Raw genomic sequence first — 24,940 nt, 5'->3', positions numbered from 1 at the left:
AGGTGATCAGACAGAAAGGTGATCAGATGAAGTGATCAGACAGAACAGTGATCAGACAGTACAGTGATCAGACAGAAAGGTGATCAGATGAAGTGATCAGACAGTTTTGTTCACCCACATGATCAGACTGATGCTTGTGCTCCTGTAAGCTAAAGACTTTTCCTGTCTATAAGGCAGATTAGCAGCAGAACGACTCTGACATTAGATTATTGGGGGTCTGATCTGATGACTCGTGTAGACTTTAGTGAGATTCCATAAGTGCATGTAAACATTTTGCACATGACGTCCACATGCCAAGCCTGAAAAACATTACACACACACTAAAGGTCACCAGGTCACATCTCAGGTTTAAACGATGTGTTAATGAAGGAGTGTGTGAGCCCTATTTGGATGTGATTACTTTGTCCTGGGGGAAGGTGTGTGTGTGTGTGTGTGTGTGTGTGTGTGTGTGTGTGTGATGTACTTATTACTGTGGGATCACCAAGGTTTTTTCTATAAAATACCATTTCTTTTTCTTTTCCTAACACAAGTACAAAGTGAGAGTTTACAGTAAAGTGCATGTCCAATAGCATGAGTAGCTCCTGAAGCCTGTTTCTGTGTTTATAAGACATTTGTATGATTGTGTCACTTATAACAGAGCAAAAGAACTGCATAAGTCCTACAGCCACATTCCTGAACACACACAAGTCCTACATAAATAAATAAATAAATAAATATAAAACTGATCAAATCTGAACAGATTTTTTGGTTTATGGAAGTTTGAGCTGTAAAAAAGTGAACAGTGACGTTTAGCGTGAGAGAAAACTACACAGGTCTGTTTTACTCTCACACATGTTCTGTTCTGTGGGAACTGTTCTGTCTGATCTCTACTCTGATCAGACAGTAGTGATCAGACAGTAGTGATCAGACAGAACAGTGATCAGACAGTAGTGATCAGACAGTAGTGATCAGACAGAACAGTGATCAGACAGAACAGTGATCAGACAGAACAGTGATCAGACAGTAGTGATCAGACAGAACAGTGATCAGACAGAACAGTGATCAGACAGCAGTGATCAGACAGCAGTGATCAGACAGTAGTGATCAGACAGTAGTGATCAGACAGAACAGTGATCAGACAGAACAGTGATCAGACAGAACAGTGATCAGACAGAACAGTGATCAGACAGAGTTGTGATCAGACAGACTAATCAGACAGAACAGTGATCAGACAGAATAGTGATCAGACAGAGCAGTGATCAGACAGAACAGTGATCAGACAGAACAGTGATCAGACAGAGCTGTGATCAGACAGAACAGTGATCAGACAGAGCTGTGATCAGACAGACAAGTGATCAGACAGAGCAGTGATCAGACAGACTAGTGATCAGACAGAGCTGTGATCAGACAGACTAGTGATCAGACAGAGCTGTTATTAGACAGTACAGTGATCAGACAGACTAGTGATCAGACAGACTAGTGATCAGACAGAACAGTGATCAGACAGAGCAGTGATCAGACAGACTAGTGATCAGACAGAGCTGTGATCAGACAGAACAGTGATCAGACAGAGCAGTGATCAGACAGACTAGTGATCAGACAGAGCTGTGATCAGACAGAGCTGTGATCAGACAGAGCTGTGATCAGACAGACTAGTGATCAGACAGACTAGTGATCAGACAGAGCTGTGATCAGACAGTACAGTGATCAGACAGACTAGTGATCAGACAGACTAGTGATCAGACATACTAGTGATCAGACAGAGCTGTGATCAGACAGACTAGTGATCAGACAGACTAGTGATCAGACAGAGCTGTGATCAGACAGTACAGTGATCAGACAGATTAGTGATCAGACAGACTAGTGATCAGACAGACTAGTGATCAGACAGAGCTGTGATCAGACAGACTAGTGATCAGACAGAACAGTGATCAGACAGAGCTGTGATCAGACAGAAAGGTGATCAGACAGAAAGGTGATCAAACAGAGCTGTGATCAGACAGAAAGGTGATCAGATGAAGTGATCAGACAGTACAGTGATCAGACAACAGTGATCAGACAGAGCAGTGATCAGACAGAGCTGTGATCAGACAGAACAGTGATCAGACAGAACAGTGATCAGACAGAACAGTGATTAGACAGAAAGGTGATCAGACAGAACAGTGATCAGACAGAACAGTGATTAGACAGAAAGGTGATCAGACAGAAAGGTGATCAGATGAAGTGATCAGACAGTTTTGTTCACCCACATGATCAGACTGATGCTTGTGCTCCTGTAAGCTAAAGACTTTTCCTGTCTATAAGGCAGATTAGCAGCAGAACGACTCTGACATTAGATTATTGGGGGTCTGATGATTACATTTAGTTCTCCAGTGAAAAGCTGTAACTGCTGCATTGTGCTCGAGTGATGCAGTGATGGAGATCAGATCCCACCTTTATCATCATTATTAAACTGATTATTGAGCTTTTTTAAAAGGGATTTTTATGTATTATTAACCTGTTTGACTGGTCACATGACTTACTGGACTGGTCACATGACTTACTGGACTGGTCACATGACTTACTGGACTGGTCACATGACTTAAACACATATTCTGTACAATTCTGTTAACAATTTTAATACAAATTGTGTTCTGTAAAGTTGAGTAAAGTTCAGGAATAAAAAAGCCTCATGGCTTCACATTTACATAATGAGCTTAATACTGAGACTCTGCTTACAAACCAAATGTGACTCCTTGCGATATAAATCCACAGTCATGACCCACAAGCGGACACCAGGGGGCGCTCAACACGCGGGAGTAAAAGTTTTTGTCCATTCTGCAGCCACGTCCCTTTAATGTGTGTTCAGAGATGTCAAAACTCATGTACACCTGATTTAAGTGACTGTGTTTATTCATGAGTGGCTCTGAGAGGCTGACTGTGATGTTACATTCATTTTGGCTGTTAATTATTAAATAATGCTAATTTATGATTGTTACAGAAGTAAAACCCTGTTCTTTCACACATGTACTACTGTTTGTACTTTATCACTTCTTTGTTACACTAAAACATTTATCTATCTATCTATCTATCTATCTATCTATCTATCTATCTGTCTGTCTGTCTGTCTGTCTGTCTGTCTGTCTGTCTATCTATCTATCTATCTATCTATCTATCTATCTATCTATCTATTCATTTTCCTGCCATGCAGCACGTTTCCTGTTCCTGACTCATGGAAATGTCGCAATGTGCAGAGTTAAAGGGAAACAAGAGACTGATTTTGAGGGAAGTTTATCATGGTGAGATGATCAGGAGTAGAGATGTTATATATTATGATGATGAACTCATATCTCATGTATGATTTAAACTCCACACACGGACCCGTGAACTCACTTTGTCTGCATGCGTCCATTTTTTTTCACCACTAGATAACGACGCAATCACGAAATAACAATGTACTGTAACTCCTCTTCATTTCTCCGGAAATTCGGTGGAATTAAATTTTCCTTTCAGAGAGAAAAACAATAACAACAACAATAACAAAATGTCACTTATCCTCTTTTTGTAAATGTTACGGAATGAGATAAAAGTCTGAAATCTCTTGGCCATGGAGAATTTTTTTTCACATGTAACTTTTTGCAGCCTTCATAACCCTTTAGTGTACATGAATAAGCTTATACACACTCATGTGTTTTCTTATCACACTACGAGCCTGAGGAATCATTCGAGCGAATCGTTTGGAAGTGTTGATTAGGGTACCTCTGATTTAGATTAGCTGCTATGCTAATTACTAAACTTTTAGCTACAGAGTCTGAGCGATAAGATAACGAGCTACAAAGTTAGCCCATGTTAGTGATGAACAGATGATGATGATGATGATGATGATGATGTCTACAGTATTGTTTAAATATTTCCTAACAGGATTTAAATGAATCAGTGAAAAAGTGAGGAGATGAATTGAGATTCTGATATTAAAATACCACTCGTCTAGGGATGTGGTCCCACGTACACCAAGCTGCCACTGCTGGGCCCCTGAGCAAGGCCCTTAATGCTCAGTTGTATAAAAATAAGATAAAATGTAAGTCGCTTTGGATAAGGGTGTCTGCTAAATGCTGTAAATGTGTGACTAATAGGAGCTGGTTTATTAACTTTTAACTAACTAGCTTAGAGAGAGAGAGAGAGAGAGAGAGAGAGAGAGAGAGAGAGAGAGATGTTCCTCTGTGAATCAAAGCTCCACACATTTACAGCTAATGGAACTGTTATAAATATAAATAAAAGGGAAATAGAATACATTACGCTGAAACACACAGAGTTTCCCACAACCTCATTTCCCTTGAGCCTGTTTAAACACTGGCGTGCTAAAGCTAGCACTTATACACTTATGGAGCAATGTGCTCCTGAGCCACAGACAACAATGAACACAGTGTGTGGGAATGATGGCCAGGATACAGCACTGTTCACTACACAGCAACGATCTGGCTGTCGTTCAGTCTGAAAAAGAGGAATACAATTCAACACTGTATGTGCTAAGACCTCTCTACGTCAGGTCATGCGTTATGACATCACTCAACTAAGACAGCAAAAGGAAAAAAATCATGAAAATAAATCACTTGCATAACGAATCACATGGAAACTGAAAGAAAGAATCACAATAAAGGAATTTCGTGTAAGGAATCCTGTGTAAAATGAATCGCTTCTAAAGAATTCCAAGGAAAATCATTTGTAAAAGCCACGTGTGAAAATGAATCATATAACAATTATGGTACATTGAATAAAGTATTAGGCGTTAAAGTCACGTGACATTTCTGTCAGAGCGAGTGGTGTGTGTTTTATTAATAAGCTGTGTACTTTGTTTTTTGTCATTTTATCTCTGAAGCATATCGAGGTGTAAAGTTAACATGTAGCTTAATTTTCTCAAGTGACATCAACTGATGAGCTCATGAGCTGATTTAATTCAGATTATCCACATGATAAAATTAATAAACATGTGTGTGTGTGTGTGTGTGTGTGTGTGTGTGTGTGTGTGTGTGTGTGTGTGTTATTGGTGTCTATGATTTCAGGGACACTGGTTTAGCAGGATTTAAATGCTGCACAGGTTTGTGCTGATATTTTGACAATAATTATGTTCTATAATAAAAATAATAATGTTCTTGGCTCATTGTTTTCTGTATGCGGTAAAATCCAGAGGTGACGTCATGCAGATGTTCGTGTTGTTTTATGACGTGACGTGTTGTATGATGTGACAGAGAGTTCATGGCGTGAGATCTTCTCCTCAGATACAGATGAAGTTAGAGCCGTAAATAAATCTTTTTTTTAATGAAACAATAAACACTTCATAGAAGTTAGAAGGTGCTGTTGAAGGATTTATGGTACATGAGTCTAAACTTGTGAGGTGACATTGCAGGTTTTATCGCGTACATCAGTGATTCTTCAAATGTTTTGGCTACAGTGCAAACCTGATGCAATGAAGTGATCTCAGAGAGCTTCACAAACTGCTGATCTCCTGAGCTTTACACACACACACACACACACACACACACACACACACACACACACACACACACACACACACACACACACACGCACACACACGCACACACACACACCCTTCTCTGGAGCAGTTATATCACACTGTTGTCTGAGAGCTGCTGTCACTCTCTGGGGTATTTTTAGCAGCTGCTAGTTAGCCAGATTTGAATAGTGCTACATGTTTAGTGGTGTGTATATGTTTGGGCACAGACAGGTTCAAGAAAAACATGAGGAATTAGTTCACCATTGTAAATAACGGGGTGTTTCAGGGTGTAAAACTGTGTAGCTAGCTAACATGCTAATGTTAACTCCATATGTGTTCCTAGGGAACTGTGGGGATTATAAATCATTATAAACACTGAGAGTGGGATTATAAATCATTATAAACACTAAGAGTGGGAATATAAATCATTATAAACACTGAGAGTGGGATTATAAATCATTATAAACACCGAGAGTGGGATTATAAATCATTATAAACACCGAGAGTGGGATTATAAATCATTATAAACACTGAGAGTGGGATTATAAATCATTATAAACAGTGAGAGTGGGATTATAAATCATTATAAACACCGAGAGTGGGATTATAAATCATTATAAACACCGAGAGTGGGATTATAAATCATTATAAACACTGAGAGTGGGATTATAAACCATTATAAACACTGAGAGTGGGATTATAAATCATTATAAACAGTGAGAGTGGGATTATAAATCATTATAAACACTGAGAGTGGGATTATAACTCATTATAAACACTAAGAGTGGGAATATAAATCATTATAAACACTGAGAGTGGGATTATAAATCATTATAAACACCGAGAGTGGGATTATAAATCATTATAAACAGTGAGAGTGGGATTATAAATCATTATAAACACAGAGAGTGGGATTATAAATCATTATAAACACCGAGAATGGGATTATAAATCATTATAAACAGTGAGAGTGGGATTATAAATCATTATAAACACTGAGAGTGGGATTATAAACCATTATAAACACTGAGAGTGGGATTATAAATCATTATAAACACCGAGAGTGGGATTATAAATCATTATAAACAGTGAGAGTGGGATTATAAATCATTATAAACACAGAGAGTGGGATTATAAATCATTATAAACAGTGAGAGTGGGATTATAAATCATTATAAACAGTGAGAGTGGGATTATAAATCATTATAAACAGTGAGAGTGGGATTATAAATCATTATAAACACTGAGAGTGGGATTATAAATCATTATAAACAGTGAGAGTGGGATTATAAATCATTATAAACACCGGGAGTGGGATTATAAATCATTATAAACAGTGAGAGTGGGATTATAAATCATTATAAACACCAGAGAGTGGGATTATAAATCATTATAAACACCGAGAGTGGGAATATAAATCATTATAACACTAAGAGTGGGAATATAAATCATTATAAACAGTGAGAGCGGGATTATAAATCATTATAAACAGTGAGAGTGGGAATATAAATCATTATAACACTAAGAGTGGGATTATAAATCATTATAAACACCGAGAGTGGGATTATAAATCATTATAAACACAGAGAGTGGGATTATAAATCATTATAAACACCGAGAGTGGGATTATAAATCATTATAAACACCGAGAGTGGGATTATAAATCATTATAAACACCGAGAGTGGGATTATAAATCATTATAAACACCCAAAAAAAGGTTACACAATGTTACACAAGACCTCTAGGACGAGTTAAAGGCCCTTCAGGCTGCTGTCCTGCCCCTTCACTGCCGGTGTGCCGCTCGCTCCAGCAGCTGGAACTTTTACTGTTCTTACTGTGACAGTTAAGTCCTTTACTGCAGGATAAACTGCTGAACAGTCAGTAACATACACCAGCCTTACTCCTGGACGTCTATTTCAGCCTTTCAGAAACACATCACGCTTCAAACTTGAACTTCTGAAGCGATCACAACGTGTGAAGACGACCGAACCGGAGTTTTTACAGCAGCCAGATAAAAGCAGCGCAGGTCATTTTCTGACCTGTGACCTTTGATTGTTAGAGTTTATTGAGACAGACCGAGGGGCAGCTCTGTGGCGTGAGCCTGTGATTTCTGTGATGCAGCAAGAAAAGAAGGAAGTTTAACAACATCGGTGTTGTAATGTAGTCAGTGCTGAAAGTTTCAGAAGTCTCAGATTTCCAGGCTTGCACAAACATTTTTGTTCCTGAACATTTTAAAATGAAACACTGAGTTGATCCGAGTCAGATCTGCTGAAGTCGGTAATAAATACTGGATTATTTCCCTACAGCTGCACAATGTTTTATTTCACTTATACTACAACCATCTGCCTGTGATGACCGAATACACACATTTTATTTATTGAACAATGACACTTTTTAATGTGTTTATAGTCAATGCTGCTGAACATCGGTGACTCGAGTCATTCGATCTTATATCGTAGCGTTTCCTCACCACACTCTCTTTAATCCTCTCCTGTGTGGTTAATAAGACGAAATAATGATCTGAGAAATGATCACACGATACACAAACATCTACGTACAGAAACATCTGCCCCATAAAAAAAACTCAGTACAGAAATTATACCGTGTTGGGATTAAAACATGCACTTTAATAAAGTTACACAGAGACACAGATTCATTTACTGTGATTTCTTACAGTAAAGTCAGGTGTGTCGAGACTGCGGATGTACGGAATACTTTGTCTAAAAAAGTGAGATTAGAGATAAATAAAGGAAGAGATAAAGTTCCAGTGAATCAGATTTAAGGCTTGGTCTCGAGTTCTGGGGAATGTTGATGCTGGAAAAATGCCAGAGATGAGTGACGTAATGAAGTTCATTTAATTTTCATTTACAGAATTTCCCAGAGTGACTTTATTCACACCACGGGTTAGTTTGGTGGTGCTGGGATTTGAACCAACAACCTTCTGATCAGAAGTCCATGTGCAGGAAGGGACAGACGGTACACTTCAGCAGGGCTGTGATTGGCAACAACACCACAAAACACAAAGAAGGACCAGATGTAGAGATTAGATCATTAAATAAGAAGCTGAATTGTGCTCAGGTCTTCATCAGTGAACATCTGAAGATCTCACTGGTCTGTAACGATCTCAGTAATGACTCGGACCTGTTAGTTCCTCAGGAACTTTTGGTCACACAATTGCACTGGACTACAAACTGTTGTAGAAAGGACATTATTTACATTGACATTATTTCCTGTCCAGTGTCACCCGACTGAGGATGAGGTTCACGTCTGAGTCTGGTTCCTCTCAAGGTTTTCTCAGGGAGTTTTTCTCACCCCCATCACCTCAGGCTTGATCTAACCCATTAGGGATAAATGTTAGAGATAATTAGTAGCTTAATTTTATTTTTATTCTGCTTCTGTACTTCTGTAATGCTGCTTTGAGACAATGTGAATTGTTAAACAAATAAATTTAATTAAATTGAAAATACTAACAGGGGTCATGGTGGCTTAGTTGTTAGCATGTTCGCCTCACACCTCCAGGGTTGGGGGTTCGACTCCCACCTCCACCTTGTGTGTGTGGAGTTTGCATGTTCTCCCCGTGCCTCGGGGGTTTCCTCCGGGTACTCCGGTTTCCTCCCCCAGTCCAAAGACATGCATGGTAGGTTGATCGGCATCTCTGGAAAATTGTCCGTAGTGTGTGAGTGTGTGAGTGAATGAGAGTGTGTGTGTGCCCTGTGATGGGTTGGCACTCCGTCCAGGGTGTATCCTGCCTCGATGCCCGATGACGCCTGAGATAGACACAGGCTCCCCGTGACCTGAGAAGTTCGGATAAGCGGTAGGAAATGAATGTATGAATGAAAATACTAACATGCCTTATTGCAGTTAAAATCCCTTTACCAATCGACGGGACCCCAGTGGAAAGAGCGAACAGTTTCGGGGACCTTGGTTTTCACATCTCGCAGGATCTGTCATTGTCCTGTCACAACACTCTGGTAAAGATGTTTCAGCAGCGTCTCTACCACCTCAGACGCTTAAGGGACTTCAAACTGCCCCTGAGGTGCTAAGAAGTTTCTACACTTGCACCATTGAGAGCATTCTGATGGGAAGCATCACAGCCTGGTTTGGGAACAGCACTAAGCAGAACAGACGAGCCCTTCAGAGATCGGTGCGGTCACCATCTCACCATCGCACTCAGCTCCCTGACCTGGAGTCTATCTACAGCAAGTAGTGCTGGACCAAACCCAGGACGATCGTGAAGGACCTCAGACATCCCAACGATGGACTCTTTTCTCTGTTGCAGTTGAAAAAACATTTCTGTTCCCTGAAAACAAACACAGAGAGAATGAGGAGGAGCTTCTTCAGACAGGCTCTCCGAGCTCTCAACCGACAGAACATCTAGAACCAGGTCTATGGGTATGGACTCATACTCACACATGATATCACCACCTCAGACTGACCTTTCTGCACACCACACCATACATTGGTCACTTTACATGTCATATATATAACACGGCTAAATCATATACAAAACAAATGATCTATAACATATATATCTGCATTCCAGCCCTCGCACTGCACACTGTACAGATCTGATTTTAGTCTTACTTTTTGTATTTAACCTCAATCTTTAAGATTTTTTTAAGATTCATAGATCTATGCTTAGTGTTTATTACCTCTTTCCTTATAACACTGTGGATTTTTTTTCTTTTTCTTCCTTTGCTTTTACTATATAATTAACTGGATATCTTTATTTATTTATATATATACTGTATTGAAGTAGGTGACGTGTATACTGTCTGTGAAGTGTGTTTTAATATTTTATTTCTCTTTTGTTTTCTACACTAAAATGAACTCTTTCTGCTTTTAATTCAGTATCGATGGAGCTTTTTTAAATCACTCTACGATTGTGACACCAAACATCCGCCACTGTGGTCAAGACTTCCCTCAGAGAGAAAATTCATGTACTGAGCAAGCGATTGTGTATCAGTCACATAAAACTTTCACCTTCTCACATGTTCACACACTTTAGCTGACAGGATGAAGCTCTACACACTCCATACACTCACAGGTAAAGATGTTTATTATCAGATATACTATATATATACACAGTGTGTGTGTGTGTGTGTGTGTGTGTGTGTGTGTGTGTGTGTGTGTGTGTGTGTGTGTGTGCGTGTGTGTGTGAAACTGTAAGTGTGATTAATAAAATCATAAATCTTGTTTGGATTCAGTTGTAAATGACAATATTTTCTTGTTAATAACATTAAGATTAGTGTATGTTTAGTTGTGTGTAGTTGTGTGTGAGTAGTTGTGTGAGTAGTCGTGTGTGTAGTTGTGTGTGTGTAGTTGTGTGTGTAGTTGTGTGTGTGTGGTTGTGTGTGTGTAGTTGTGTTCAGTTGTGTGTGTAGTTGTGTGTGTGTGTGGGTGTGTGTGTAGTTGTGTGTGTAGTTGTGTGTGTGTGTAGTTGTGTGTGTAGTTGTGTGTGTGTGTGTGTAGTTGTGTGTGTAGTTGTGTGTGTGTGTGTAGTTGTGTGTGTGTGTGTAGTTGTGTGTATGTGTGTGTGTTGTATTTTTTTGTTTGTTTGTTTGTGTTTTTTTTTTTTGTTGTGGGGGTGTGTGTGTTTTGTTTTTTTTTATTTTTGTGTGTAGTTTGTGTTTGTTTAGTTTTTTGTTTGTTTTCGGTGTGTGTAGTTTTTGTTGTGGTGTGTGTGTGTTTAGTTGTGTGTGTTTTGTGTGTGTGTGGTTTTGTGTGTTTTGTGTATGTAGTTTTGTGTGTGTTTAGTTGTGTGTGTTTTGTGTGTGTGCGTTGGTGTGTGTGGGTGTGTAGTTGTGTGTGTGTGTGTGGTGTAGTGGTGTGTGTGTGTTGTAGTTGTGTGGTGTTGTAGTAGTGTGTGTGTGTAGTGTGTGTGTAGTTGTATGTGTGTTAGTTGTTGTGTGGTGTGTGTAGTTGTTGTATTTTGTGTGTTGTAGTGTGTAGTTGTGTGTGTGTGTGTGTAGTTGTGTGTGTGTGTAGTTGTGTGTGTGTGTGTAGTTGTGTGTGTAGTTGTGTGTGTGTAGTTGTGTGTGTAGTTGTGTGTGTGTGTAGTTGTGTGTGTGTGTGTGTAGTTGTGTGTGTGTGTGTGTAGTTGTGTGTGTGTGTGTGTAGTTGTGTGTGTGTGTGTGTGTAGTTGTGTGTGTGTGTGTAGTTGTGTGTGTGTGTGTGTGTAGTTGTGTGTGTGTGTGTAGTTGTGTGTGTGTGTGTGTGTGTGTAGTTGTGTGTGTGTGTGTGTGTGTGTGTGTGTGTAGTTGTGTGTGTGTGTGTAGTTGTGTGTGTTAACACTCTGTCCTTCTCCCATCCCCAGCGCTGTGCTCAGTGTTGTGTTGGTGTGTGTTTACAGTACAGAGGGTGGAGTCTAACGGTGAGTTCAGCATCATGTCAGAGCTTTATATCATCTACAGTGTCGACTTCCTCAAATCTGTTCTGTAACACAATCAGCTTTAATCGTCTTTGTTTTAGACCTCATTTATTACTCTGATGTCACAATGCAGAGGGACCACTATTTACAACAGGTTTACATCTAAATGTGGTGTGTGTGTGTGTGTGTGTGTGTGTGTGTGTGTGTGTGTGTGTGTGTACACACACACACACACACACACACACACACACACACACACACACACACACACACACACACACACACACACACACACACACACACACACACACACACACATCACACAAACAAACACACACATCACACACATACACCACATACACACACACATCACACACATACACCACATACACACACATCACATACACAAACACCACACACACACCAAACACACATCACATACACACACCACATACACACACATCACATACACACACACCACATACACACATACACACACATCACATACACACACCACACACACATCACATACACACACATCACACACACACATACACACATCACACACACACACACACATCACATACACACACACACATCACATACACACACACACATCACATACACACATACACATCACACACACTTTACAGTTTACTTTCCCTAACCTTTACACAAAAATTTTATTTAGTTTTCGAATTTTGTTTTTCAGAGTGTAAAGAGGTGGAAAGTGTGAGAATGTTAGTGTCTCTTTGTGGTTGTGTAGAAATGACAAACTTTCTCTCTCTCTCTCTCTCTCCCTCCCCCCCCCCCTCTCTCTCTCTCTCTCTCTGTTTCTTCTTTTTCAGATGTCCTCCCAGCTCCAACTCTTTCGTTTGACTCCAATGTGAACCAGAGCTCAATCACACTGTACTCAAACATAATAGTTTTGTGCACAATTCCTAACAATGCGAAGTTGCCTGTAGAGATTTGTCTCTCTAAAGCTGACACTGCACACACTTCGACTCCCTTTACGTCCACAAAACAATTCAGGCTAAAAGAGGCGAGATTCTCGCTCAAAGTGACGCCTGACCTCGAGGGGTCTTTGGTCTGCTGGTACAGTGGCATCTCGTCCAAAGTTCAGTCTCAGTTCAGTGAGCGCCTCAACATCACCATCTGTGAGTAATGAGCATGATCTGGAAAATAAGGAATTCCGACGAGTGTCGAGTAGAAATCATGATGTCATTTTAACTCACACTTTTAAAAACACCAAACAAACACAAGGGAATCCTAATGGTTTATTAGGTCGATGTCAGATTTCAAGGTCACACATTTATTTCACAAGACTCTCAAGAGAACACTCACAGAAAAAAGTATTCTGGATTATTATTTATTAATCTAATTATTTTTAGAAAACACAATGTACTTTCAACAGTGGCAACATTTTCTACAGTCAGCTTGTAAATATTGCTAATAAAAAAGGGTTAGGGTTTGGGTCAGGGTCAGGGTTTGGGTTTGTGTCAGGGTCAGGGTTTGGGTTTGGGTCAGGGTTTGTGTCAGGGTTTGGGTCAGGGTCAGGGTTTATGTCAGGGTCAGGGTTTGTGTCAGGGTCAGGGTCAGGGTCAGGGTTTAGGTCAGGGTCAGGGTTTGGGTCTGGGTTTGGGTCAGGGTCGGGGTTTAGGTCAGGGTTTAGGTCAGGGTCGGGGTTTGGGTCAGGGTTTAGGTCAGGGTCAGTGTCAGGGTTTGGGACAGGTTTAGGGTTTGGGTTTGTGTCAGGGTCAGGGTTTGTGTCAGGGTCAGGGTTTGTGTCAGGGTCAGGGTCAATGTTTGCATTTGTGTCAGGGTCAGGGTTTGTGTCAGGGTCAGGGTTTGGGTTTGTGTCAGGGTCAGGGTTTGGGTTTGTGTCAGGGTAGGGGTTTAGGTCAGGGTCAGGGTGTGGGTTTGTGTCAGGGTCAGGGTTTGGATTTGGGTTTGTGTCAGGGTCAGGGTTTGGATTTGGGTTTGTGTCAGGGTCGGGGTTTAGGTCAGGGTTTAGGTCAGGGTCAGGGTTTAGGTCAGGGCCAGGGTTTGGGTTTGTGTCAGGGTCAGGGTTTTGGGTTTGTGTCAGGGTGAGGGTTCGGGTCAGGGTTTCGGTCAGGTTTAGGGTTTGGGTCAGGGTTTGGGTCAGGTTTAGGGTTTAGGTCAGGGTTTGGGTTTGTGTCAGGGTCAGGGTTTGGGTCAGGTTTAGGGTTTAGGTCAGGGTCAGGGTCAGGGTTTGGGTCAGGTTTAGGGTTTAGGTCAGGGTTTAGGTCAGGGTTTGGGTCAGGTTTAGGGTTTAGGTCAGGGTCAGGGTCAGGGTCAGGGTTTGGGTCAGGTTTAGGGTTTAGGTCAGGGTTTAGGTCAGGGTTTGGGTCAGGTTTAGGGTTTAGGTCAGGGTTTGGGTCAGGTTTAGGGTTTAGGTCAGGGTCAGGGTTTGGGTCAGGTTTAGGGTTTAGGTCAGGGTTTAGGTCAGGGTTTGGGTCAGGTTTAGGGTTTAGGTCAGGGTTTGGGTCAGGTTTAGGGTTTAGGTCAGGGTTTGAGTTTGTGTCAGGGTCAGGGTTTGGGTCAGGTTTAGGGTTTAGGTCAGGGTCAGGGTCAGGGTTTGGGTCAGGTTTAGGGTTTAGGTCAGGGTTTAGGTCAGGGTTTGGGTCAGGTTTAGGGTTTAGGTCAGGGTTTGGGTCAGGGTTTGGGTCAGGTTTAGGGTTTAGGTCAGGGTTTGGGTCAGGGTTTGGGTTTAGGTCAGGGTTTGGGTCAGGTTTAGGGTTTAGGTCAGGGTTTGGGTCAGGGTTTGGGTCAGGTTTAAGGTTTAGGTCAGGGTTTGGGTCAGGGTTTGGGTCAGGTTTAGGGTTTAGGTCAGGGTCAGGGTTGTTTAATTGTATGAAAATAACAAATATTCAGTGAAAACAAACCAAGATAGCAAAGCACACAGACTCTGAGACTCTGGAAGGCAAAGTGACAAGACACAGAAACATGAGAAGAAGCTTCACAGGAACTAGGACAAGAACATCATGTGAGGTTATGATTAGCAGAAATACAGAACAGGTGCGAATGAGACATGAGCCCAAGTCATGTGACCTGCAGGGTCTGATGGGTAATGCAGCCGATTCAGCAGAACCCTGACACACGTGAACATCTAAAGCAATGGGAACAAGTCCAGGAACCAAATGTTCCTTTAATATCTAAAAATGCTATACTTTATTTCACAATATCTTACAAGCTGCTTAAAAATGTCTCACCTGCTGTTCGTCTGTCTTCTAGCTGGTCTATCTGACCCCATAATGTTGCTTATTCCCACTGCATTTCCTGTGGGGGGGAAGTACATTGCTCAGTGTGAGACACCAACGAAAGGCTACGAAAACACCACGCTGAAACTGTACGACCGTCTCCTCCCGATCCGCCTCGGCAAGGAGAACTTTGACTACATCGGATCACGAGTTCTCCTCCCGGGAGACTGGGGAGCCGCATTACATAGAACAAATGCCGGAGAAACATACGAGTATATCTGTGAAATGGAAGTGTTCTTGAACGGGAGAACCTTACGCTCCACATCCGAAATCCTTACAGCCATGCCAGGTACCTAAGCTCCAAATCACACAGTCAGTCAGCCTTATCATTACTGTCTCTCTAATACTAGTGCTCTGTTACTCCAGAGGAGCTCCCGGTTCGTCTGATTCCCAAAGATTCAGGTCAGGGGAGCTGTTATGGCTATGCATTTCTCAAAGTGAGAGCTGACTGGAGACCTTTATGTTTTGACTACACGTTCTACGGCACTGTCAATGTGGCGAATGTCATCTGCAGAGAGCTAGGCTGTGGGTCTGCGATAAACTACGAGAAGATTAGTTTTAAATCTCCAGATGCTATAGGAACACCGAACTGCACAGGAAATGAGAAGAAGGTTGCAGAGTGTCCTCTAGTTTTAAATTACTGTAACCAAGGAACACTCAACGTCATCTGCTCAGGTCAGACACACACCGACACACACTGATACGACACACACACCGACACACTGACCTTAAACGATCTCAGATGTTCGTACGATCTTTCTCAGTGCTAGGAGGTGTTTAGAAGAAATGTTTCAACCTCTGTTTGTGTCACTGGTAAATTGTCAGAAGATGTACAAACACTAACCCCGCCCCAACCCCGCCCCAGCCCGCCCCAACCCTGCCCAAACCCCGCCCAACCCTTTAACCTCCCTCCACTTTTACGTATGAATAAAAATCGTTTACATTTTTACTAATCCATTTTGAAAATGCTTCCTTAACCCAAATTTCGTCCCAATTTTTTACAGAACAATTTTGTGGAATCTGTTTAATTTCATAAACTTTTATTTTTTGGGGTATATTTCACAAACACCAAACCCCACCCCCTCAGCCCTAACCATGTTTAATAATTATTAGCCTCCGTATTTTAACTTTGTTACCTTCAACAAAAAACTTACAATTTAACAATTGATATTAAATAAAGTAAGAAAAGACCCAGATGTTGGTCCTGAAGGTCTTTGTAACTTCATTTTTGTATATATATAAAATTTTGCACCAGAAAGTTACAAAAGAGTAAAAACTTTAATTCTAAGGTAGTTTTCTGAATGCTAAACTTATAAATTCTTTTGCTTTTAGAATTAAATTATTCAATCTGTAGAGTTTCCTGTTGAGGTTCTGAGAACATCTATAGATGCTTTTTATTAATATTCCTGTAACGGTGTTTATTGTAATTGTTCAGTATGTTTAATGCAAAATAACATCTCAATATTTTCTGAATTGTTTTTCCTGCTGTGTCGCAGCGACTCTTTTTCCTCCGAAGCTCTCTGTGTCAGAACACGGTCCTGTTTCACGGATCTACATCAGGACCGGAGAATCTCTGACCCTCACATGCATTTTTGAGTCTTCCGTAAACGATCCTGTAAGATGGCCAGTTTTCCTAACGGCACTTTATCGGCTCTCTGTGTTCACACTGTATAATAAAAACCGGTTCCTTTTCCAGGCTTACATCACCTTCACACGCAACGGAAAGGGGATTTACACTACTAGCGCCCGACCCGGATACACAGAGAGATATACTATATATGACACAGTGCCTGACGGAGAGTACGCCTGCTCCGTACGATCCGGCACGTACAAGACAGAAAACAGCAACGTGATAGGCATCTACAGTACGTACCATCAGCTTTCAGTAATTTACAAACAAATGATCTGAAACTAGCCTCTAAAATCTAATCTGAAAACTTCAACAAATGGAAGAGAGTCTCGTGTTCTTGTGTCACCACAGTGCACATATACCCTTCACTATATAATCCCTCGCTCCCTCGCCCAGTCTCTCTGGGAAGGACGAGGTAGAGGTCTTTACACGGTGACAGAACAGAGAAGAGTGTTGCTGCAGGTCTTCCTTGTTAACTGAGAGATGGTGGCAGCTTGATTCCTGCCCCAATGGGCCTTTATTGTTTAGGACCACTAGGTGCACAATAACTACAATAAACGCAACAATAACTCACTGAAGCTAAATGATTTTACGCTCAATGCGTTACACCCGGACAGACGAGCAAACCAGTGGAGCATCAGATTATCTGCCCAAAAGAGGAAATTTTAAAATACAGATCTTTGTTATGAAATTTAAAACATATAGAGTTGTGAGATTAGTGTTCAGCAGCACTGCCGGACAAGCCAACGCTGTGACAGAACAATAAAAACATTACACAACACTTTAGTTTGTTTTCTGTGGAAACAGAACTGTCTGATAAAGAACACATTTATAAGCAAAGCTCAGATTTCACACGCTGATGTTTGTTCACTGCAAAAAAACATTAAATAGTAAAATGAGCATCACAGTGAACTCTCAGGCTCTGACATGTCAGGAGATGTGAAGTCTCTAATCGCGCCAATCATTTATCATTTCTCTAGTAATGACTCCTTCGTAGCGAGGCTTTTTTTTAATTTATTTTTTATGAGAAGACATTTTTTTAACTTTTATGGAAGGAGTTTGTGGAAAAATTATGAGAATAATACAAAATATTTTAAAAGAAAGTAAATTCAGGAATATAAAACAGTTCCATAATTACTTCAGTGTAATTCTAATAAATAGTAAAAAGCTAATTATTTTCATGAATCAACTTTTACTAATACGATGATTCGGATTTCTTGTTCAATGAAACTAGTTAACAAAACTCCGGTCAGATGTTAATCACATGTTCTTGGATGCTGCTAGTATCTTCACAGAGAAGTCACCGGTTTTGTTGTATTACGTTTTGTATCTGTTCTTACCGCTGTAACGCTCTCCTCCATGTTCTTCTCATTTTTGTGCAGTTTACGATCCTCCGCCTGCTGGAGCAGTTGCTGGTGGTGTCATCACCACACTTCTAGGTGTATTAATCCTCGTCCTGCTCTGTGTTTGTAGAGCCGGTTCTGAGTAAGTGAAGGTCACTGGACCAAGATCCGAGTCACCTCAGAGTTGCTCTAATATTAATCTTGAAATTTTGTATTATATTAATCTTTATATTATTCTTTATAGTAACCTTTTGTTCGATATTTTTGTCCTATAAAAGCTGCGTTGAAACAATGTCAATTGTTAAAAGTGCTATACAAATAAAATTGAATTGAATTGAATCATCATGAACCGCAGTACCACAGAATCACACACGGGGCGCTGGAGAGCTCAAGCCTGCAATGAAGAGCACAATTCCACAATGCTCAGTATATCATTTATAAATCTGTACAGAAAACTTTAAGACTTTTTCTTTCAATAACAACCGCTTTTAACAAACGCTGGTCCTGTTTCAGATAAATCATTTAAACCTGATTTTCCCCCCATTTAAACATAACCATTTAAAACTAACTACAGTGTCTGTAAGAACAAATATACTCTTCAAATTGTCCATTACAGATATTCAGTGTGTTTCCTCGACACATTCCTCTGGTGATATATCTGGAATATTTTAAACTTGTTTTAACGGGAAGTCATTTAAATGTAAAAAGGTGTTTAATGTTGTTGACTGATGAACATCTGATGCACAAATTATAATCCAAATTTTAAATATTAGAAATAATAATAATAATAATAATAATAATAATAACAACAACAATAATAATAATTATTATTGTTGTTGTTATTATTATTATTATAGTTGTTTTGTTGTTGGTGTTGTTATTGTCATTGTTTTTGTTTTATTATTATTGTTATTATTATTATTATTATTATTATTATTATTATTATTATTATTATTATTGTTGTTGTTTTTGTTGTTGTTTTATTAGTCTTCTTCTTCTTCTTCTTCTTCTTCTTCTTATTATTATTATTATTATTATTATTATTATTATTATTATTATTATTATAAAATATCAAATGTATAATGTTTTTAATACCATTACCAGTCCAGTACCATTAAATTCTAGCTGATAGATTTTAACCTTTTTATTATAATTAAATGAATTTCTTGATTAAATCCATCATGAGTTTCTTTTATTTTTTATTTTATTACTTTTTTAATTTTTTTATTTTAAAAATGTTTTTTAAGATTTATTTTTAGCTATTATAAGGTTTTATTTGTACTTTTTTAAAATCTCTTTAAACCGAGGGAAAAAGATTACGGTACATTTTCGCTTGTCATTTTCTTGTCGGTGTTTTTAAAGCTAGCATGTAGTGCACTGATGGATGGAACGAGACACACACAGTAATTATAGTTCTCAGATTTATTGCTTTCAGGTTTTGATGGTGTCACAACGTCATCTGACAAACAATAAAACTGGTCCTATCGTCTGCTTTTGTTTGCTTTTTTTTGTCAGAGAGAAAAAAAAAGGTGAAACAGATGTGGGACAGCCTGAGAGCGAGGGATTGCAATCCTCGATTGTAATTTAGAAGCAAAGAGGAGGACATGAGCTTGTTTAGTTGGTCTGTACTGTAAGTTAGCAAACAGCTGCCGAATTAGCGAGTGAAATGGCAGATGGCATCGAGAAGATCGACGACAGGACCCAGAGGGGATGCTGTTTACACCAAAACAGATCTGTTCACAGTCTAATCGTACGCATCCATTATTAAAAGCACAGTGATTCTGTTTAGCCCTGGGAGCAGGTTTGTTTTGGCTGAAAATGTCTATCCCGATGGGACACGTTCAAAAAATCTCTCACCTACTGTCACATTAACACTCGTAACTTTGTCCTAACTTTGAATTCAGTGGCTTCAGTTATAACAAACAGCTTCAGTGGTTTTAATTTTTATACCTATCGAGTCTTCCTTTTCCCCAGAACATATCAGTGCAGAAAATAAAGAACTTTCAGCAGGGTTAAAGAGAATCAAGCTTTTCCTTTTACATTCTTTCTGGTTTCTTTTTGGATAAAGTTTTCGGACTAAGCGTCACTGATTAGCGTCTACCCCTGAAGATTTCTTCCTAATCTTTTATCTAGTTAAAAAAAAAACATAAACAATATTCAGAAATTTGTTAGATGGTTGGGGTTGGGGTTAATCGCTAACATTTTAGCACCATGAATGTGTTGTTGATGAAAGGTGCAGGGAAATGAAGTTGGGAAACTTCTGTTTAGAAGCGCCTCTGGCTGCTGGTACTTCTGACGGAGGTTCTGCTGATGGATGCGCCGCTGCTCATGCCACCGCCCATGCCCATGCCACCGCCCATGCCCATGCCACCGCCCATGCCCATGCCACCGCCCATGCTCATGCCACCACCAAATGATCCTCCGAATCCACTTGACGATCCGCCTCCGTAGCCGTATCCAGAGCCGGAGGAGTATCCTGTATAAGAGAGTTTCAGGAAGTCAGGACACAGTAGAATAACCAAATAAATATGAACAGACACTTGTTTGGAAGTCACATACCACCACCTGAAGAGGACTGCTGCACATGGATGGTGGCGGAAGCTGGACCAGCAGAGATTCTGAGAAGAAGAAACACGATCGATCAAGATCAGTTCATCTCAAAACTTTCTGAACATCACACAAATCAAAAAAGAATGAAAGATACAAACCTTGACTCCTCTCCCTCCAGGAGTTTCCTGTAGGTGGCGATCTCAATGTCCAGAGCCAGTTTGACGTTCATGAGCTCCTGGTACTCACGCACCTGCCTGGCCATGTCCTGCTTAGCTCTCTGAAGGGCGTCCTCCAGATCCTTGATGCGGAGCTTGGCTTCCTTCACTGCAATCTCACCACGCTCCTCGGCCTCTGCAATCTGGGCCTCCAGGTTGGCACGCTAAGAAGGAAAAGAATGAGCGCTAAAGGATCTATGCTAAGTAATGGAGTCCATTTAAGAGGAAATAACATCCTTTGCAGCTACCTGTCCCTTGACGGACTCGATCTCGTTCTGCAGGCGAGCGATCATTCTGTTCAGCTCAGCGATCTCAGTTTTGGTATTGCGCAGGTCCTCACCATAGCTACCAGCTGAGCTCTGCAGCTCCTCAAACTAAAAGAGATGTCAAAGGGCATCAGATTTGCAGATCAAGGATTCTGGCAGTCAAGAACAAGCAAGAAACACTTCTTAGGAAATGACCTACCTTCTGTTTGTACCATGACTCTGCCTCAGCACGACTGCGGTTGGCAATGTCCTCGTACTGAGCACGGACTTCATTCACAATGGCGTCCATATCCAGGTTCCTGCTGTTGTCCATCTCTACAATGACTGAAGTGTCCTTGATCTGAGACTGCAGCTCACGCAGCTCCTGCAAAGGTTTTATTCTGGTCAGGTTTTTTTTTTTCATAGACAAAGTGAAGATAAATGTGTAAAGAATAAAAGTCACTCACAGCCTCGTAGATTGCCCTGAGGAAGTTGATTTCATCCTGAAGAGCATCAACCTTGGCCTCGAGTTCAATCTTGTTCATGTAGGCTGCGTCGACATCCTGAGCAGATCGGCAGAGGAGGTGAGCTTGCATTGTCATCCTTGGCTAAGTAACTTATCTTATAAATGATCAATAAAAAATTCAGTATGATTTCAGTACCTTCTTCAGGAGGACAAACTCGTTTTCTGCAGCAGCGCGCTTGTTGATTTCGTCCTCATATCTGCAAAGACAGAAAAAGAATGTAAATGTGGATAACTTTTGGAATATCTATGCTGTGCTGTTCCTATGCATGTTATCCTGATGTGTTCTTACTTCTTCTTGAAGTCTTCAACGAGAACCTGCATGTTCTTCAGCTCTCCTTCCAGCTTCATCTTCTCATTGCCCAAACCGTCCAGCTGTCTGCGCAGGTTGGCAATGTAGGCCTCAAACATGGCATCGATGTTGGAGCGAGTGGTGGTCTGTTCCTGCAGGAGGCTCCACTTGGTCTCCAACATTTTGTTCTGCTGCTCCAGGAAGCGCACCTATAAGAGAATGAGGAGAAAGGAAAAAAAAAAACAGGTTGTAATTCCTTCATTCTGTTAAAACATTCACAAAAGCTGATGTTGGGAAAATGTGTTGAGGAAATGTGTCATTGTGAAGGATTGTATTATTGCCCTTTTGTACTTCTCCTTCTTTTATGTTTCCTCCTGGATTATTGTGAGGAATCATAAACGACCCATGAGTCACATACCAACCATGAATTTTTCTGCAGGGTGGGGTGGGTGAAGGAGGGAGAGGAAGGGAGTGAAAAGAGTAGACTAACAGGGTGTGTCCATTAGACATGAACCATGAGCTTCTAAAGGGAGGGAGAGTTTTCAAAAAAAAAAAGCCCTCATTGCTTGGGGCTACGCCTAGACCTGCATCGCTGCACAGATGGAGCTGTATAACACAGGCAGGTTTACTGACCACACCCTCCTGCAGGCAGACAGTAATGTGAAACACACCCTGACCACGTAGCCTGACTTGTGGTGAGTTTCAGAGTAAAATGTGTTTAATAAATATCATGTTCCTTAAAATTCCATTTAGACTTCAGACTTCACATGCATTTGTAAAAAGCAGCTTTCAATGTAAAACATAAAGAACTGTGTGTGTGTGTGTGTGTGTGTGTGTGTGTGTGTGTGTGTGTGTGTGTGTGTGTCATGTCTACAACCCAGATAACTCCTGTGAGTCATACAGTTAGCCACATAAAATACAGGTGTGTGTTTGTGTGCTGACTTCATGCTCAGAGATATTTAGGCGTGTCCTTTGTCCACACTCTGTCTGTTTGGCTAGCTAACAAACAAAAACGCTTTTTACACACACACACACACACACACACACACACACACACACACACACACACACACACACACACACTCCTGAGGTGTTGATTTATAGCCTACATCGTAACATTCAAAACTTCGTCTCCGACATGTACGATGGTTATTGGTTCAATGCCTCAACAAACCTGGATATGATTGGCCATTGATATTTTTTACAGCCAATAAGTTAAAGAGAAAATAATTAGAAGCCCTTCCTGGTGACACGTCAGGATACAAAGTTGGACAAAAATGTTTGAGGAAATGATCACAAAAATATTGATGTGATTCAGCAAAAAGAGTCTCCTGGTGTTACTGACACATGAAAGGAGTGAAGAGGGAACTTTTAAAGGAGATGAAGGTTGAGTTTGAGCGAGTCTTACCTTGTCGATGAAGGAAGCAAAGCGGTTGTTGAGGGTCTTGATCTGCTCTTTCTCCTGGGTGCGGACAACCTGGATGTTGGGGTCGATCTCCAGGTTGAGGGGCTGCAGCAGGCTCTGGTTTACTGTCACAGCAGTGATTTGAGGTGGCATGAAGCCCCCGCCAGAGCCACCACCGTAGCCACCACCGTAGCCACCACCGAAGCCACCACCCTGGCCACCACCAAAACCTGCACCGCCACCATACCCTATGCCATAGCCTCCACCCATTCCTCCGGCACCTCCACCCATGCTGCTGCTGCTGAAGCTGTAGCTGGCGCCACCGCCACCGCCACCCATGCCTATGCCCATACCACCGCCGAACCCAGAGCCAACGCCAGACACACGTGTGCTCTTCACTATGCTCATCCTGCTGGAGCCAGCCGGGACGGAGTAGGCCGACTTGCTGGAGAAACTTTTGGAGGATCTCATGCTCATGCTCATGGTTGGTCTCTGATGGTGGAGTTGCGAGATAGAGAAAGTGTTCAAGAGCTTGCAGAAGAGCTGAGTGGAGGAGTAGGAGGAGGTCGCTCACAAAGGAGAGTCAAAGTCCCTCTGTGTACTGTTCTGCTGCTGGCTTCTTCCTTTTATATGATCCTGCTGCCTGCTGGAGGGCCAGCCCGTTCTCAGACACACCCTACCTGTCAAACAGGTACAGAGTGAGAGTGGAAAGATAAGAAGAGTTACACCCTGCCTCAGGCCTTGCTGCAAGCACAGGCACACAGAAACACACAGGACAAGCAGAGAAGCGGGATTCCACTTGTACTTTTTAGCACATTAATAAAAAGAAAAAAAAGAAAAAAGAAAAAAGGAATGCAGGCATAAACACATGCCAGTGGGTGGTGCTGCGTGTGCGAGTCTGGTTGGTTGGGTGAAAGTCAGAGCAGAAGCAGAAGGAGAGAATGAGTTCACCCTTTGCTCTGCTCAGTAGGGTGGGGTCGTGTAGCGCTCCTCTTACACTCATGAATGACTTGTTTCCATGAGCCTCCGTAAAGTGACTGCAGAAATGCTGTACAAACACTAAAATGTTCCCAGAAACACACAGCTTCACTTCACCGAGTCTTTATTTATTTATTTATTTATTTATTTATTTATTTATTTATTCTGGTGTTGCATTAATACACATATACTTTATAAAGTTAGCTCTTGTACATACAGCACATCTCATACACTGTCACAGCGAGCTCACATATCTTTTACTTCTCTGTGAAATAGGAACACACCTTAATCACCTAATTAGAGCAAAAAGAAAAGCAGATTTATTTTTTCCTTGTTTTTATGCATTTTTGTTGAACACAAGGAGAAAAATATTTTTGAAAAAAAGTCTGTGAGACTCTGAGACATACTGTTAGATAGATACGCAAAGGTTTGTGCACAATTTAAAGACTGTAGTGTTAGTGTAATGTGTGTGTGTGTGTGTGTGTGTGTGTGTGTGTGTGTGTGTGTGTGTGTGTGTGTGTGTGTGTGTGTATTTGTGTGTGTGTGTGTGTGTGTGTGTGTATGTGTGTGTGTGTGTGTGTGTGTGTGTGTGTTAAAGGGGTAAAAAAAAATAAATTTTTCCCCCCCCCCCCCCCCC

The 24,940-nt window shown here is 41.0% G+C and overlaps 3 protein-coding genes across 5 annotated transcripts in view; 2 read left to right on the top strand and 1 right to left on the bottom strand.

The window, feature by feature from the left end:
- The window catches only part of b4galnt1b (beta-1,4-N-acetyl-galactosaminyl transferase 1b), a 54,704-nt gene extending 44,966 nt beyond the window's left edge, over nucleotides 1–9,738 (top strand). The window contains exons 12-14 of one of the 3 annotated variants that reach the window (XR_007140655.1): nucleotides 1–18; nucleotides 80–929; nucleotides 1,233–2,980. The exon at nucleotides 1–18 is cut by the window's left edge and continues 2,423 nt beyond it. Coding sequence is in view for 1 of the 3 variants with exons in the window: in XM_047814203.1 (XP_047670159.1) it covers nucleotides 9,333–9,514 (182 nt within the window). In the remaining 2 variants the exon portion in view is untranslated. Of the gene's footprint in view, nucleotides 19–79; nucleotides 957–1,232; nucleotides 2,981–9,332 lie in introns of those variants that run through there. The other 2 variants (XR_007140656.1, XM_047814203.1) reach the window with 2 other exon arrangements.
- Nucleotides 9,739–10,432: 694 nt separating this feature from the next.
- On the top strand, nucleotides 10,433–18,434 carry si:dkey-195m11.11. Its single transcript, XM_047814204.1, has 8 exons — nucleotides 10,433–10,518; nucleotides 11,788–11,844; nucleotides 12,690–12,998; nucleotides 15,097–15,411; nucleotides 15,489–15,797; nucleotides 16,619–16,737; nucleotides 16,819–16,987; nucleotides 18,135–18,434. The coding sequence occupies exons 1-8, from the start codon at nucleotides 10,488–10,490 to the stop codon at nucleotides 18,239–18,241; spliced, it is 1,416 nt and encodes a 471-aa protein (XP_047670160.1). The 5' UTR covers nucleotides 10,433–10,487; the 3' UTR covers nucleotides 18,242–18,434.
- Nucleotides 18,435–19,502: 1,068 nt separating this feature from the next.
- On the bottom strand, nucleotides 19,503–23,952 carry LOC113661760 (keratin, type II cytoskeletal cochleal-like). Its single transcript, XM_027176194.2, has 9 exons — nucleotides 23,329–23,952; nucleotides 21,921–22,129; nucleotides 21,768–21,828; nucleotides 21,573–21,668; nucleotides 21,326–21,490; nucleotides 21,109–21,234; nucleotides 20,804–21,024; nucleotides 20,655–20,713; nucleotides 19,503–20,571 (listed from the first exon to the last, which is right to left on the bottom strand). The coding sequence occupies exons 1-9, from the start codon at nucleotides 23,806–23,808 to the stop codon at nucleotides 20,360–20,362; spliced, it is 1,629 nt and encodes a 542-aa protein (XP_027031995.2). The 5' UTR covers nucleotides 23,809–23,952; the 3' UTR covers nucleotides 19,503–20,359.
- Nucleotides 23,953–24,940: the final 988 nt, after the last annotated feature.

Source organism: Tachysurus fulvidraco, chromosome 5 (assembly GCF_022655615.1).
Source record: "Tachysurus fulvidraco isolate hzauxx_2018 chromosome 5, HZAU_PFXX_2.0, whole genome shotgun sequence".
Lineage (NCBI taxonomy): Eukaryota > Metazoa > Chordata > Actinopteri > Siluriformes > Bagridae > Tachysurus > Tachysurus fulvidraco.
Note: the sequence above shows the minus strand (reverse complement) of the source record. Positions and strands in the feature narration are given on the sequence as shown.